Raw genomic sequence first — 17,628 nt, 5'->3', positions numbered from 1 at the left:
GTTTCCACTCAGAGCTGCTGGATGAGAGATGGTGAAGTGGGTCCCCCTACCTGCTGCTCCGCTAGTCCCTGGAGGGCTCCAAGGGCTCTTGGTGTTCTAGAGAAACCCCCACTCGCGCTCAGGGCCTGGCCTGCAGAGCACTCACAGCTCTTTCTGGGATTCGTCAAGCAGGAGATGTTTCCATCCTGCATCACCCCCTCCCCCAACCCTCCCCCCTCCCCCATCTCTAGGACAGCCTGTGTTCAAGATGTGACCCTGGGTTCCCAGGCCTTCCTAAGGCTGATTAGCCTCATTAGCATAGTTGATATGCATGTCTTGTTATCTAATGTCTAGATTATCCCATCATCCAGTGATTCAGACGAAATGCCACCAATTTGGCAAATTAACATTTCAGTAGCTCGGTCCATACTTCTGATGGGCTGGGCGCAGGGGCATTCTCTTTCCCAACACAAGGATATGGGGGGGATTCTTGCATGTCATTTATCTGTCATACTTTTGAGTCCCCACACCTCAAAGTGAGTGATGGCACAAACTGCACATAAACCCTGGAGTCGGTACCTTTGTAGTCCCATTCTTCCAAAGCTAGGGCTTCGGTGGGGACATTTTTTTGTTCAGAGAAATCTGCATCCAAGTGAGTCAGACAGTGACTGGAGGCAGAGACCCTTAGGCGCAGAGGGAAGGTAGATGCAGTGGGAATAGGAGTTTTGTTTTAGGGGGGCTCTCAGGGGGATTTGTGTATAGATCTTTCAAGTCCCCCTGGAGGGAGGAGCAGGAATGTGTGCAGAGATAAACACCTGTGATTCACTTGAACCCCTTCCCCTTCACTCTGGATCTCTCCTGCTGGCAAGAGAAGGAACAAGAGCCCCCATGGTGAGCACTGAGCTTCCCGTGTGCATCCATATTAGGGGGGCTGGCCCGGCTTTGGGTTTGGGAGCTTCTGATGAAGTAGCGCTTCTGAGTGCTGACATCGGGGGAGCCTCATCCAGGGGTGGTTCACCCCTGTCATGCTTGATTGGAGTAAAAACCAATCTCTCCTTTTTGGTTGCTCCGAGAGATTCTTACTCAGGCATGAGTCACCGCCAAAGAATTGATCCTAATTTTCTTTTGTTTTTGCGTCATCGCTGGTGGTGCTCAGAGTTTATTGCTGGCTCTGGGCTCCAGGATCACTCCTGGCAGTGCTCAGGGTACCATATGGGATGCCAAAGATCAAACTTGAACTGGCCAAGTGAAAGGCGAGCTCTTTACCTACTGTACTGTCTCGCTGGTGGGATCCCAGAGTAAACTGATGACAGCTGCCCAGAGAGGGGGACGGAGGTTGAGACAGAGGCTGAGAACCCCCACATTCCTTGGGAACTGGGCTGTGTTCTTTCGTCTTGTGCTGTGATGGGCCCAGAGAGAAGCAGCTTCTTTCATGGGTGCGGCAGACTCTGGCCTGATTTCTTCATGTATTTTTTTTTTTAATTTTTATTAGTGAGACATCATGAGGTACAGTTGTAGACTTACAAATTTTTGTGCTTGGGTTTCAATTATACAATGATCAAATACCCATCCCTCCACCAATGCCCATTTCCCACCACCATGGATCCCAGTATCCCTCCCATCCCACCCTGCCTCTGTGGCAGGGCATTCCCTTTTGTTCTCTCTCTCTTATTGGGTGTTGTGGTCTTCATGTATTTTTATCGAGCAAGAAAAGAAATAGAAAAGATAGAAAAGAAATAGCAGGGTGTTGGTTCCTGCCATCTGCGGGATTTCTTTCTTTTTTTTTTTTTGCTGTTTGGGTCACACCTGGCAATGCACAGGGGTTTACTGTGTGCTTGGGGGACCATATGGGATGCTGGGAATTGAACCCAGGTCAGCTGCGTGCAAGGCAAACACCCTATCCACTGTGCTATCACTCCAGCCCCATCTGCAAGGTTTCTAAATGGAGAAATGATCACCCCCAAATTTACCTGAAAGAATTGCTTTTGTAATTTGTCTTGACGTCAGGTGGTCCTGGGTAGCCCATAAACACCACCCACAGCCCAGGCAGACAGGCCCTATGCTCCCATCTGTCCTTTTCCAGAATGTTCAGTGGTTTAGATGAGAATTGGGGAAGGAGTTTGGAGGGTAGAGAATAGATAAGGGCGCTAGGGTCTAAGCAGACAACAGAGGCACCTTCAGGTAAATCAAGTTTCATGGAAAGACAGATTCTTGGGGGAACATGCGGGCATCACCCTGGAGTGGACAGGTGGGTTTGGGGATGAGTGAGGCCTCTGGAACCTTTTGCTTTGTTTGTAGAAACAAAGTTTGAAGCGTCATTGGGCTCTGGGTCTGGCCTGTTGGTGTCCCAGAAAGATCTTTTGGATGCCCTGCCTGCCTCTCCAGCAGCGAGTTGGGGAACTACGTGAGGCAGTGTGAGCATGTTAGATCCCGTAGAACTCCATTCACCGCAAAGATGAGGAGAGCGGCTTGACTGAGTGAAGAGGCAAATCCATCCCTGATTCCCACTGAAGGAACGTGGGACCCCAGCAAGCCTAGCTAGCCTGAGCATAGTGGGTCAGCTGGTCAGCTGTGCTTCCCTGTGCTGTGCTCATTCAGACGTCATGTAGCATCACATGGCCAGAACTGCATTTTGAGGATAGGACAAGAGAACATACAGAACAGTGCTTAGGATGTCTACAGCGTGTCTGAAGTGCTAACAGTCATCCCACAGGCCCCAGTGATTCCGAAAACCTTGAGAATTTTGCTTTTCTGCTTATCCTGAAACCCTGCCCTGGGGTTCACGGGGAAGGGCAGAGGTGTTTGGCAATTGTTCTTTCCATCCAGAAGAGAACTGCTATGGGATAATGATAAAGGTGTCCTTCTGTCCCTGCTGTGAATGAAGGAACTTCTTCATGGTGATCAGAATGCCACCTGGTCTGCCCATGGGCTGAGATTGCACAGGTTTTGCTTCTCCCTCCAGAAGGGGTAGTAGCACAGCGTTGTGTGGAGGCTCTTGGGAGCAGGTGGGGAGGGGAGGGGTTGGCAATGGTCTCACAGTGCTCCCTTAAGGCAAGGTAACTCTCCTAAGCTCTTTGTTCCTAGCCTAGCAGTTAGGTGACAGCATCAGCTGGTTTCCAGCAGAGAAAGAAGAGAATGTGGGCAGAACTTCCCAAGGGACAGCAAGCTGGTATATCTACTAGGTTACCTGGCTTGAGGTCATGGGTCACTTAGACTCTCTTCTTGCTTGAATATGGGTCTCTGCTCCATTGTCTGCTGAAGAGGGGTTTGGAAAGGGGCCGGATTTGAAGATAGATCGTCTTTGTTTCTGCTCAGTCTGAGAGTAAAGTGAGATTCAGGGTTATGGACAAAGATTGCCTGGGTCAAGAAAGTTGAGGCACATGAGGGGAAGTGGGCAGGAGCCAATGGTGGGGATGAGACAGCTAAAAACAGGTTTCAGTTTGGTTCATAATCAGTCATTGAAATGTGTTTTGGATTTCGGGGTTCAGGACCCAAATTGTCCTCTGCAAAGGGAACTTTGTGGTCGTAACTCTGAGTTAAGTCATGTTGGATTTTGGAATGCCCAAGTCTTAAGCTTGACATGACTATGGCTCCGTAATTGTTTGCAAAAATAAGTAAATGCTTCACAGTCATTACCCGTGCAATGTTGGGTCCCCTGATTAAGGTTTGGAAGATATTCATCTTCTCACCAAACTCCCCCAGACTGCTGTTTATTAATATGAGCCTGTCTTGTTTATGTTCTCTTTTGTCTGCCATCCTTGCTAGCTTTGACAGGTAACTCACCAGGTCTCACTGGTAATTATGGAGCAGACAATGCCAGGCATGGTGATTTCACCTTTTCTTGGGGCCTCATGCCACAGGGCTTCTGCAACACATTTCCCAGAAGGCGTTAGAAGTGTGTGCGGGCCAGGGATACAACTCAATCCCTGCCTTCTGGCTTGAGGAAATAAACTGTAACTGAAAGGGGATAAACAACTAAAAATATTTATTGCAGGAAATAAAAAAGTTAACCAAAGTATTTTATTGATACATTCGTGGACAATATCACAGAGTTGAAAGAGAATGGAAAGGGGCTTTTTCAGCAAGGGTTGTCTTCCCACTAAATTGGCACGGAAGCAGCAAGATTAAGGAAAGTACTTATTACAAACAGTAAAAAACATACATGCTTTTTTTCCCCTTTTTTTTTTAAAGTCCTCATCACACTGGTCAGTCGTGGGGAGGAGGGCACATGAACAGAACCTCAAGACATGAAAAATCCATATTCTTTTCTTCAAATAGCTTAATAATTCTTAAAATTATTGCAAAATATCCATATACCCTAATTAAAATAACGAAAGAGAACACAAATACAAATATCGAACGGAAGTGATCAGTGCACTGTGAAATACATTACCGGCATGCATATGAATATGTCCAAGCCCAAGCCCTCGATTCAATTCCGCCCATTTTGGACCTTCGAGCAACCAGAAAGTGGGGTGGGGGAGGTGACTCTCTCAGCACAGTTTTTGGTCTTTAAACATCTTTTTGTGTCTTAAAAGAAGAAGAAGGAGGAGGAGGAGGAGGAGGAGAAGAAGAAGAAGAAGAAGGAGAAGAAGAATATGATTTGCAGCAGCGTTTTATCTGAAGCAGACAGTCCTGAACTCAGGGGTGTTTACTTGAGTCTGCGCCATCTCTGTGAACTGTTACTCTCAAATCTCCCCCAATATTTGGCCGCCGGAGAGAACCAGGCTCTATGGAAACAGGGCATTCGGAAACAAAACAGTGAACCGAGGTACAACATGATGGCCAAGTGCAAAAGTCCTCACGAACTGTACAGAACACTTTGAAACCTTGCCGCCTGGAAGTACAGACACGGAACGACAGATCAGCCCCAGGGATGGCTGTGGTGGCCCCCCCGTGCTGCCTTCCAAAGAGCTGGGGGGGGGGCGCTGGAGTCTCGAGTCTCCCTTGGGGAGGGAAGGACCAGAATGGCAGCTGAGATGGCAGCGCTGATGCCAGTGACTCAGGAAGCCGAGAGCAAGTGAGACTATTTCTGAGAGCAGCTGCAGGACCCTTGGATGCTCTAACACTGGTCTCCCGGCTGGGGAAGCGCCCCTGGTGGATGGGTGGCAGACAAGACCCCAAGTGTCCTGTGTCAGGTTGCATGACGCAGGAAAGGAGGCTCTGCCTGCTCCGGGCTCCGTGGAACGGACCAGGTTAGATCACCAGGTTGTTGTAACTCACGTACTTCTTTTTTGCTGCAGGACCTGAAAGAAAAAGCGAAAGAGTCAGTGCTGGCGATGGCTGCATTGGCCAGGGTGGCAGGAGCATGAGCCTTATGAAATATGGGTGGAGTCGAGGGTGGGGAGTTTCAGGGCATGAAAAAGAGCACCCACATCCCTTTGGAGAATGGGACATATTCATTTTATTATTATTATTTTTAAATCACCATGAGCTACACAAAGTTGTTTATGATTTGGGTTTCAGTCACACAATGTTCCAATACCTGTCCCTTCACTAGTGTGCATTGGAATGAGACTCATTCTAAGTTGGCTCAGGAATGTCTGCATGGTTCCACAATTCGCGAAACAGAATTGTGGGACTCCAGGCTCTTTTGCAGGCTGGCACAACTGTGTGGGTACCACGCTCTCAAATGCACCAGTCCTAAGCTCTGGGGGCCTTGCTTGCATGTGAGGTAGCTCACTTAGATGTGTTCTGACCTTCTCATGATGAAGGGCCTGGCCTGGGAAAGGTGGTGCTAGGAGCTGGCATTAGTGTAGACTGACTACAGAGATGCCAGCCAGAGCTTCTATCCCAGTCTTAACTCACCCCCGGTGCCACAGAAAGTCTCTTTGATTGTTGTTGGGAAGAGATCGTAAATGCCCAGTTGCAGGCTCAGTTTCCTCCAGGTTGGAAAGTCTCTTCCATGACACTGCAGTCTCCCTATGCACCATTTAGATGCTGTGTCTTCCTAACATGCAGAGCACGGGACTTTCCAGCTTGCTACCTCGATCCCATGACTCACCTTTAATCACAGACTCATTCCCGCTTGTCTTCAGTAAATCACAGGTTTCTTGCAGACCCAGGGCAGAGGAGAGGTTTTTATCCTATCCTGTCCTCACACTGAAACAGTCACCAGCTCTTGAAGCCGGACTGTGTCTTATGTCCCAGTTCTCAACACTGAGAGAACCAGTTCAATGAGGTACTCTCCTTAGTCGCTCAACTTCCTGTTTGTGCGTGGGCCTCTATGGGATCCAAGGTCCCTGCTACACGGCACTTACTCAGTTCCTGTTCCTGACTCCCCAAGCTGCTAAGTCAGTGTCCCTTAGTCAATGCACTGAGTAGTAATGGCAAAGTCATGGTGACAGTTGACGGCATGCTTTGAACCATTGGTAGCACAACCAGTGTGACTTATAATGTGAGTCTGGAATTGCACCACTATGTGAAGATGGGGAGGGTTTTCTGGATCCAGAATTGAAGCCCTGCCTCCCTGTTGAATCATATAGTGTGTGTGTGTGTGTGTGTGTGTGTGTGTGTGTGTGCGTGTGTATATGTGTGAGAGAGGGGGAGTTCGCAATAGAGCAGCATGGAAGTTAGCAGCACATGGACAAGGCGGTTCTGGGCCAGCTCGTGAAGAAGCTATACCTCCTCCAACCACTGTATCCTGGAAGCTTCGAGGTATCCAGGATATCCACTTTGGGGTCCCTATGCTATGTTAGAGCAAGAAAACAGCTGCTGTTGTGGGAAAGAGTCTTATATGTGAGTCTGGACTTGCACCACTATGTGAAGATGGGGAGGGTTTTCTGGATCCAGAATTGAAGCCCCGCCTCCCTGTTGAATCATATAGAGTGTGTGTGTACGTGCGTGCGTGTATGTGTGAGGGACGGGGAGTTAGCAATAGAGCGGCATGGAAGTTAGCAGCACGTGGACTCCTCAAACCCCAATGTGCTAACTATTCTCAGAACCTGGGGGCAATGCAGAGAATAAACAAACACGTCCCAACTCTCCTCTGGGTGCCCACTTCCATTATGTGCTTGATTGACATTGTTCTCTACTAAGCGTCTGTGGTAAAAGCAAAGCAGAGCAAATCTGGAACTCCCCGAAGAGGTTACCTTGAGAGAACAAGCATGTGCTAAAGGCTGATGGGGAGGAATGTGTGTTTTGGGGAGGTGTGGCATGGTGATGACTGATTATTTCTGGTGCTTGCCATGACTTTCTCCACCCTGCAAGTGGCTGAGGGTGAAGGCTGACAGTCTTCATTTTCACAGGAGGCTTGGGGGCTCGGAGGGACCAGTAACCTCAAGGCAGGCTAATGTTTTCTAGTACTTCTGGCTCTGCTAAGCCACCCAGTTGGTTCTGGTTGGCCTGGCCTCCTTCTGGAGATGAGATGGAGACAGTCCTGTGCCACAGCTTTGCTGAACGTCTGTAAAATGGGGGAAGTAATTGCCACCCCTCAGCTGTGAGTGGCAGAAAGGGCTGCGATATGCAGTCAGTGACACGGATATCTTTAGATTGTTGAGTCCCAACCAAAGGCCTCCATTTAGCACCTCCCTTCATGGTACCCTCACATGGGGCCCAGCAGCAGCTGTCAGCAGAGCTGAGTAGGTTCTGGGATGTACTGTGCCAATTCTGAGTCATGTCTGCTGGGTTCCATACATGCCACCACTGGAGGCACCTGAGTAAATAGAACAGGTGCCTCAGTGGCCTCACTGATGCTTCATTGATTTGAATGGCAGTGGGGCTTATGGCACAGAGAAGCAAGGAGCTTCACTCCAAAGAGTTGTGCTGGAGAGGAACGCTAAGGAAAATACTGCTGAGCACTAGGATGACATGGGCATTAGGATGAAGAGGAGCAAAGGGCAGGGTCCTGGCAGACTTGGGACTGCAGTTCTCTGCAGGGGTAGCCTCCCAGTCAGGACTGAGGGACACTTGTGATTCCATGAGGTTGAGCCTGAGCCAGGGTATGTGTTCTGAGGGAGAGAAGCCTTGAGCAATTTGCAGCAGGTGTTGAGTCAAATCTAAAGCAATGTGACACTGACTTCAACTGTTTCCTCTTATGTCTGTCTGTCTGTCTCTCTCTCTTTCTGGATGGGGTAGCGGGGTTCCTACCAAGCAGTGCTCAGGGCTTAATTCTGACTCTGGACTCAGGAACCTCTCCTAGGGATGGGGGGTGGCAGGAAGGGCTGCAGTATGCAGTCAGTAACAGGAATATCTTTAGATTGTTGAGTCCCAACCAAAGGCCTCCATTTAGCACCTGCCTTTCGTGGTACCCTCACGTGGGGCCCAGCAGCAGCTGTTAGCAGAGGTGCGTAGGTTCTTGGACGTACATCCTATGTGGTGCCTGGGATGTAACCTGGGTTGGCCACATGCGAGGCAAGCACCTTCCCCTCTGCCCCAGCTCTCTGGGCCCATTGCTCCGAGTCATTAAATCTCACACACAAACTGTCTTGACGGAGCATCACCCAGACCACGTAGAGATGGAGGAAGAAAGGGTTCTCCAGGCATCAGGGGGACCCATGGGGGCAGGGAAAAGTTGAGCCAGCTCAGATGGGCTAGGGTCTTGGGGTTCTGGTCTTATTTTTAGATCATCAGTTGCTCCACAATTTGCTAACCATCCACCTGGTGTCCTGTTGAGCTTCACAAAGGTTGCAAGGCCGGGGCAAAGGCAAATCTGGCTGGGCGTGTGCGTGAGACCACGGTGGCCACAGAAGGGAAACGGGAGGAGCCTGGCTCCCAACATGAGGCCCTTAACCTTGGGGTCCATCTCCTCAGGAACACAGCAGAGTGACAGCTGCAGCTCTGCCCTGGCCTTCATCCCACCTCCCACCAAGGTCAGAGTCTGATGTTCCCTCTCCCTCCCTTGCTGCCTACCCTTTGTGGTATCACTCGGAGCTTTATAATCACTTGTGCCTTATAATCCTGTCATTTGGACCAGGAATTTGGACAGCTGCTATAGTGCATGCTGTGCCTGGCAGGCCCCCAGCCCAAGTTTGATCCATAGTAGCACATGGTTCCCCCAAATATTGCTGGGCTGCTTGACTGAGTATTGCCCGTGGGGCCCAAAGGCCTCTTGAGCACTGTTTGGGTGTCCTCTCTTGTGCAGAGAAATAAATCCATCATTCTTGGTCACCCTCTTAGCCTGAAGAAAATGATGAAATCAATTTTCAGTTCTGCTGGGAATGGAGGCAGTGAAGGTTCTGGTCTTTCTTTAACACTCAGCCACATACCTGAAGAAATAAAGTGGCAGGTGGAGGCTGAGCCGGTTCTTAGCAGACACGCTGAAAGCAAAGAAAGTCTTGGTTCTGGAAAGGAGAGCCTTCAGCAGAGCCAGCGCCATGCCTGGATAATTGGAATGAAATCAGCCTGGGGGCAGAACCTAAGAAGTGGGGTGTGGTAGGTGTGTCCCAGAGATGAGCCTGTACCACATGTGGCCCACAAGGGGCTCCTGCCCACGTCTCTGCAAGGTCCTGCCCACAACCAAGTCCAGTCATTCTACCCTTGTCAAGGCTGTGGGGGCACCATCTTGCTGGATTTTTACTCAGGAAAGACAGGAGCTGGGAAGCCTGGTGACATTGTGTGATGGATGGAGTTGCTGCCAGTGTCCTCGTTCCATACTTGCATTATGACAGGCAGTTGGTGGAGAGCACCTCTTTCTGTCCAGGGGCCTTTTGGGGTGCCTCAGGGCCTCTTCTCCCCTCTACTCTAGAGGGGTAGCCATTATCCCTGGGGAATGGAGCACCGAGGTACTTCGAGAGAGACTGAAGGTGATGTCAGAATAGCTGGTAACCTCAGGACTTCTGAACAAAGGGGTTCGTCAGGGTGGAGGAAAGCAGCCACTTCTGTCACCCCAGCGGAAGGACATGGAGGATGAGAGACTGGGAAAGCTGAGGCATTCTGAACCCAGGTCCCCAGAATTCTGGAATGTTCTCTACAGATGTTTCCATGTCAACATGCCCCTGGGAGAGACGTAGACTGTAAGGGTCCACAGACAGACCTGGGGTTCATTCTCCTCTTTCTCATTCTCTCTCTGCCTGACTTGCACCTCTGCAAAGTGGATGTGAGAATCCCAGTGTCTGGGGTGACCCGTGGAGTTCCGGAGTGTGTGTATGAGAGAGAGAGAGAGAGGGAGAGAGAGAGAGGGAGAGAGAGACAGAGAGAGCCCTGCACAGTGGCTCTGGATTTGCATGACTTGCTGTCCGGATGCACCCCACAGTAGTCCTGCCTCACACACCCACCTGCTCCCTCAGGGATCAGGCTCAGGCCTGAGAATGCCTCTGGCTGTGAAGAGGCTGAAGGTGATGCCGGAGCAGCTGGTGCATCTCAGAGCTGGTGGACAAAGGGATCTGTCAGGTCACCACGACACTCGCCCCCCGTGTCCAGCTGCGCTGCCGTCATTAGCCCCTGTCTGGTCTGTAAGACGGCCACTGACACCTCTGCTCTGGAGGGGGCCGGGGAGGGCAGCCGGGTCTGGCAGTTTCTAGGATGGTAAGAACAACTGTTTCCGGCTGCTCAGACAACTCTGCACACAGAATCTATGCGGCTGCTACTCCTGCTTCATACCCGGGGCAGCACGGGGCAGGGGAAGCTGGCAACCGCTGGTTCTGTGGAGCCCATGGTGGGCCTGGATGGCTCTCGGCAAAATCAATTGCTCTCCAGCAGTTGTAAATGTGCATTTATTTGCATCCCACTCTCATCCATTTTGATTTAATAAATTGGATTTCTCCTGATGAGTGCCGGAAAACCATGGCTCAGACAAGCTGGAGCGAGTTTCTCCCTCATCACAGCCATGTTGCTGTGTCCAGAGTTCAGAATCCAGCAGCTCTGTGGAAACAGGGCTGGGCCAGTGAGGGGGTGCCCAGCCCCATTCTCTTTGCACGTTGGGTTCATCTTTGCACCCAGGGTGGTCACCGCACGTGACGCCTGAAAATCCGTGTTCTTCAGGAAGCGTTTCTGGCCCTACACCCCACACAGCCTGCAAGACCTTAAACGAGGGTCTGCAACGGTCTGGCTAAGAACCTGTGTGGGGTCTGTCTTCTGATTAGATGCCCTTATTTCCTCTGCAGAGAGGGTCCCCCAAGCTACGAAACAGGGTGCAGAACAGTTCCACTGGTACAAAGGCCAAGGGGCCAGGAGTGTGTGCTGAGCTCTGGGACTGGAAACTCTAGATGCCCCTTCCAGCCCAGGAACAGTGCCACCACCACCCCCAGTACCAAGGGTGGCTGCCAGAGATGAAGATCCAAAGACCTCTCAGACACCCCAACTTTTCCCCCACTGTGGTGCTGATAAGGCAAGGAGGAGGTGGAGGCTGGGGACAGGATGGGCAGGACCACATACTTCTAGTCCAGTGTCCACCTTGCAGATGTGGGGTGTCCGTGGGACTGGGCATGGACAGGAAGTGCCCACATCTCTATGCTCAGCACCCCCCTCCCCTTCCAGGGAGCTGGTGCAGGGCAGCGACTGAGGAAGGAATGAGGGTATGCTTGTTCTTACAGGGGAGACCCCGATAGACAGTGAGCAGGGTCCACTTTAATTCCAGGGAGGTCGTGACTGAAAGAAGATTGAGATTGCCAGGCTTTGGCAACCACGTCCTAGGGGGTGAGGACAGTCAGGGAGGCAAGGGGCAATGGGGGCCTGGCAGGTAACTGGGTAGTACCCCATCTCTGTTTCTATGAGCTGTGGGGGAGGAGTCCCTTGCATTCTCGGCCTCTTGCTGCAGACTGTTTTCAGAATCTGTGGTTATAGGAGAGGAGGGAAGTCAAGAGGAAGGCTGCTGTGAATGTATGATTAGTGCATGCTGGATATGTGCAAAGGCACTGGGGTCATTTCAGCCCCCTCAGGCTGTCACAAAGACACAGAATCCAGGAGAGTGGCCCTAGTTCCCAGTCTCATTCCTCCAGGGGGTGTCTTCTAACAAAGTTTGGGAAAGGACAAGACTGGAATTTGCACTCACAGAGTGGAAATTCTCAATTCCAAACTTTCTCTACAGAGTCATCCTTGGACCCTTGGGGAGGGAACTCTTGGGTCCTGTGGCAGTGAAGAGATCATGTTTTGTGCAAGAAAACAAAAGGAGCTCAGAGATTTTCCAGGAACTATGGTGAACAAGACTGGGTCACTGCATGAGCTGGTCTAAAGAAATCTTTGCATTTATGGAACTTTCCATTGATTTTGATGCCAGCAAAGTTAAGAACAGAGGCCAGGGGGATAATACAGCAGGTCAGGTGCTTTCCTTGTAAGGTGCCAACCCAGGTTCATTCCCTAGTGCCCTATATCATTCCCCTGGGCCCCTCTAGGAATGATCCCTAAAAGCAGAGCCTGGAATGAGCCCTGACTATGGCCAGATGAGACCACACCATACAACACAACACCTTCACTCCCGAAATAAAACAAATAATCCAAATCCAAAACCCAAAATAACTCTTTGTGCAAGGCTGTTGTGTAAAACCTGGCTTGTGGTGGTACGTAGGCTCAGTGCTCTTCTTTCCCGGCTGGAACCTGCCCACAGGCCTGAGACAGACAGTCATGGAGCTCTGTCACTTCAGACTGGCAAGCAGTGGGGACACCCTGTGTTGCTCGGGGCTGTGACCTGGAGCAGCTGCCCGTGGAATCTCTGAGCAAGTCCCTTGCACGGACCGTTTTGCATCCTGGCTCCGGCAGCGCCTGGCTGGGGACACACAAACATTCTGAGCACAGAGTCTTTGGAGGCTGGTAGAAACCTACTGAGGCAGCTAGCAGCTGGTGTGGGCACTGCCCCTGCCACAGCCCAGAGAGCACGTGTCCTCTGCCCAGGGAACAGGCTCAGGAGCATGGGAGTCTCCACTGGCCACCAAGTTCCCCCTCACAAGGCCTGAAGGCCTGCTGGGCTGGTGGTCAGATGCCTTCGTGCAGGTCTCCTGCCCCTTTCCAATTCTGGTTCCATGTTGTTTACTTGGCACTGAAGTCAGCCTGATCTCCTGGTAGGTGACCTCTGAGCCATGACCCCTCGTGTCCCTCAGCGTGAGTGCCTGTGCCTGGGGCTGCACATGGCAATGAGAGGGGGCTGGGGGGTCGAGACCCTCCCGTCTCCTTCTCTCCTCTTGATGCTCAATGGTCACTCAGGCATGTTCCCTGCTGAGAGGAAAACATGCAGTGGATGAGGGGATGATGGGCGAGGCTCGTAAGCTGTAGGAAACTGGAAAGTGAGGCTGGCATGTCCTAAAAGGACATTCTCTTGGTGACACACAGGCCCAGGGTACCTCTCGACTCTGGAGAAGTGGCTCCTGCTTGCCATGTTGCAGGGGGGAGGTGTGGCTGGCAAGAGGCAGGCTCATCCTTCCTCCCTGGAGCTTGGCTCTTGTACCTCAGCTTAGAACACGATGTGCTGGGCCAAGCAGAGAGCCGAGGAGGGAGCATGACATGGCCAAACCCATGAAGGGCCTCTTGCCCACTGCCGCAGCACAGGGTCTGGCCCTCTGGCCTGTCCAAGGGTGTAAAGTACCTACACAGCACCTGAGGATGAGAAACTGCAGCAGTGGCTAGAGAGAGCATAGTTCCCAAGGCAGCATCCCAAGGAGAATGCCCATCGGGAAGGTGTTTCTTCATTCCCACTGACCCTGACCAAGTGCACTCACTTCCAGGTGAAGGTGGACTCAATCTTCTCCCTGCAGGGAAACCCCTTTCCCATTGCTGATGGCCATTGTGTCTGGCAGACGTCAGGAGCCATAGTCTCTCCACAGAAAGCCACGTTTCAGGGTGCAGGGCTCAGCTTTCTCTGTGCCCCACCTGGGCTGTAAGTCCAGTTTCCCCCTCTGCAGGAGGTGACTGATGTTTAAAGATGAGAAAGTCAGCAAAGAAGAATGTCAGAGAGGTTCTCAGGCAACCCGGAGTCAACTAAAACACTGAGGACTGTCGTGCTCCCAAGGCCCTGTGTGGACTCCTCAGAGGGCTGCTTGGATCCATGTGAGACACTTGCCCAGCAGCTGTGTGGTTGTCCTGAAAACTCAACCACACATGCACTCAGGAGAGAGACGCGTGAAACTAGCCTACAGCAGCCTCCAGCCCAGGAAAGGGGACACTCAGGGAGGTGCTCAAGGAGGACAGATGCTCTCCACTGGTCTCATTGCTGAGTCCTCCCCACAGAGCTCTTGCTCTTCCCAGAGACAGAGTGGGAGTTGGAAACCAGGGCTCCCTCCGGCCCCGAGTCTCCTAATTCTCTTCCTCACTTCTGTCCAGGTACCCTGCAGGTCAGTCTCCCTGTCATTGTCTGCCTCCCTGACCTAAAGCTTCACCACTAAAGGAAACTTCCAGATGCCTCACCTCTGGAAGAGAGATAAAGACAAGCTCCAAGTCCACAGATGCCCTTTCCCTGCAATGTTGGCAAGTTACACACATTTTCCCGTGGGGTCCCCAAGGCCTGCCACTTCTCCACTAGCCATTTCTCCATTTTAACTTGCTGGTGTTCTCTTTGCTCTGAAAGATTTTATGGAGTTGCTGTGAGTGTTAATCCTGGCTAACTCAATCGCTATCCTGACGGAGGAAAGGGATATCCCGGCTCATGTATGTGAAGGGGAAAAGCACAGCACAAAATAGCATCGCTGATTCCTAGTGGTTGGCTGGCCGGGGGTTTGGGCTCTGAGAACCTTTGGAAACTCTCCAGCAAGTGGATATCGGCCACATTTCCTGGGCTGCAATCACACAGCAGGTAGAGCTGCTTACTCGCCTCTGCAAATTGGCAAACAACTGTCCTGCACCTAAGGAAGTATTTGCCAGCTGAGCTGTTGGGTCAGAAGGAACACTAATAGTTGAAGCAAGCTGCGCACATTCAGAATTACTTAGTCCTCCCAGCAAAGATCTCAAAGAGCAGACATGCAATATCTTGCTTATTCCCTTAGGGGGCAGTTTAGTGTGCATCTTATTCATTCTTACCAGGAATATATATATATATATACAATTCCTCTGCCCCTCTCGGAGAGCCCGGCAAGCTACCGAGAGTATTCGATATGCCAAACACAGTAACAACAAAAAGTCTCCAATGGAGACGTTACTGGGCCCGCTCGAGCAAATCGATGATCAACGGGAGGGCCTTTACCTTTACCTATATATATATATATATATATATATATATATATAGAGAGAGAGAGAGAGAGAGAGATCTTTATATATATATCTATATCTCTCTATGTATGTCAATAGAGAGATATAGATATATGTGTGTATATATATATGATTTTTTAAAGAAACATTATGACTATGCCTTAGCTTTGCTAAATTTTGTTTCAAACATTGTATAAATTGGTAAGAAAAATCCAGAGTGAGATGCACCGAAATTGACAACTAAGCTAATAGAAGGAAGATGCGGAGCTTAAGATGTGAACTGTGTTCAGTGAGAAGCACCTGGCCAGCCAGCTGTGTGGGTTAAATACTCAGTGATTGATCAATTCAGGTCTTAGGACAGAGGGGCACTGCAGTTGGTGGATGGGGAGGAAATACTGGCATCCATTTACTAAGATTTACTTAGCACAAACCAGCTTTGATTAAAACCAATCATTTTCCCAGTGAAGAGAGGAACAGGCCTGCTGGGAAGAGTCTGCTCTCACTGGGGCAGGGGCAGGCTTGAAGGACCTTCCATTCAAGCTGCACAGCAGACACTATCAGCTTGCCTGGTGTAGGAAGGTCTCATCTCAGCATATCAGTCCGAGAAGCACTTTCACCCCTGAGAACCAGCTCAAACGTGACTCAGATGCTGGCCAAGCAAGTTGCAGAATCTCCCTTGCTAGGCTGTTCAGCAAGAAGCCAGGGAAATCACATAAGTAGGAGGTAAGACAAAGCAGCCCACTTCCTCCAACCTTGAAAGGCCTTGATATGGTTCCGGCACCACCGACTGGCAGAGATGTGGGTAAATAGAGGCTGGGGCTGCTGCCACTCTGCTGAGAAGAAAATCTGCCAGCGAGATGGGTTGGTGTTGTTCTTCCTCTGGCTTGGGAACAAGAAGGGTGCAGCCCATTTGTCAGCCAGCAAAGCTTTCTTGTGTGTGTGTGTGGGGGGGGGGCGGGGGCGGGGAGGACGGGCAGCCATATCCTGTGCCAAGCACCTCACACCCTTCGATCAGGAGATGATGTCTGCTCCCCCTGTACTGCTGTCTCCTTGGATTCAGGAATGAGAAACGTGGGGGCAGCGCTCAGGATCCCACCAGCTCTTCAGCCTGCATTTCCACATGTGAGAGCTATATAAGTGCCAGTGGTGCCTGGAGCGCAAATCCCACTGCAGGGAGCACTCACTCGCCTGGGGAGCAGACTCAAAGATCACCAACCTTTGGGCCCTAATGGACCTGCCAGCCGGCTGGAGACTCTTCTCCCTTGACGGTGTCCAGGCTGAGCTAACCAGCCCTGGGGCTCTAGATGCAGCTGGCATGCGGGAAGGGCCTAAGTTTCCTTGACTGGGGCTTCTCTTGGTCCTCTGGGCATTGGCGCAGTTAGAAGGCGAGCAGCACGTTTACATCATCTGGGTCAGCCTAACTGAACCAGACCAGGCTGGATTTAGTTCCTGAGCTGGTGGGAGGGATGCGGTTGCCTGGATCCGTGGGCCCTTGTTTCAGGGAGCGTCTGTGCAACACCGCCTTGAGACTCACTCCAGGATGGCACTGACCAGCTGAGCTTGGCAAGAGAGCTTGGCAAGCTGGTCTGGTACCGCAAGGCTGTGAGTGTTCCTGGGATCTGGAACCACATGAGGGAGGGCAGGGGCAGCTGAGACGGGCCTCCCTGCCTTCTGGTCCTGCTGTGATGGTGGAGGCGCCTACTTGATGTTGGGCAGGAGGAGCCCTGGGAGGGTCTCAAGCGTGTTCTTCCTTCCCTGCTTCTCTCGAGTGTTGCTTCTCCTTGTCAGGAGCCAGACCATAGCCACTGCTGCCCACAGAGCCCCTGAGCCTGGCATCAGAGTTCCTGCTGGATCTCAGAGAAAACACAGCTCAGGCAGGCAGTGACTCATGCCAGGGCCCAGGTGATTGCGAGAGAGGCCAATGTGCTCAACTGTCACTAGGCACTCAGGGTTCCTATGCTGCATGCTAGAGAAAGCAGTGTCCCCCCCAGGCCACGTTGGAGTCCTCAATCCTGGCCCCACAGGTGTGACCTCAAGGGACAAAAACCTTTGGGGGTAGAGCGAGGTCAAAATGGAGCTCTCCAGTAGGGCATGACTCACCCTTGCTTAGAGGAGCACAGGCAACTGAAGACATGGGGGGTGAGGACCAGCTAAGGGATGAGGAAGAGAGTAAATGGGGCTCCTCACCGCAGACATGAGGGTGAAGACCAGCTAAGGGCAGAGCAGAGAGTCAATGGGGCTCCTGCCTGCTTCACCTAGACACCAGGACTTCCTGGAAGATTCTCCCTCAGAGGCACTGCAGAAGCCCGTTTAGGGGTACAAACACCTCATCTAAGGCCCTTCTGTGTCCCAGAAAATTGCTATACGTGGAGCCAGAGCAAGAGCTGGAGATGTAGACTGTGAAGGATAGGAGGAAGGAGTGGAAGTAGAGAGGGCAAGGAGGGAGGGTGGGAGGCACCCAAACACCTTCTCAAAGCAGGCCAGCTGGGCACCAGCAGAACACAGAGGAAAAAGGACCACTGTGAGCTTCCTATGCTCTGAGTGTCACATGTGTGCATGCACACACATGACTGGCACACACACATATTCCTGGTGTGTGTT

At 51.4% G+C, this 17,628-nt stretch overlaps 1 protein-coding gene across 2 annotated transcripts in view; it reads right to left on the bottom strand.

Annotated features, from left to right (window-relative positions):
* Positions 1-4,575: 4,575 nt before the first annotated feature.
* GRM7 (glutamate metabotropic receptor 7) overlaps positions 4,576-17,628 on the bottom strand; it is a 931,188-nt gene continuing 918,135 nt past the window's right edge. For both annotated transcript variants that reach the window (XM_056129060.1, XM_056129059.1), the window contains one exon: positions 4,576-5,225. In XM_056129060.1, the coding sequence (XP_055985035.1) occupies positions 5,199-5,225 (27 nt within the window). In that variant the 3' untranslated portion in view covers positions 4,576-5,198. The remainder of the gene's footprint in view (positions 5,226-17,628) is intronic.

Source organism: Sorex fumeus, unplaced genomic scaffold (assembly GCF_029834395.1).
Source record: "Sorex fumeus unplaced genomic scaffold, SorFum_2.1 ptg000072l, whole genome shotgun sequence".
NCBI lineage: Eukaryota > Metazoa > Chordata > Mammalia > Eulipotyphla > Soricidae > Sorex > Sorex fumeus.
The sequence above is the reverse complement of the archived record's forward strand: the minus strand, read 5'-3'. Positions and strand labels throughout refer to the sequence as shown.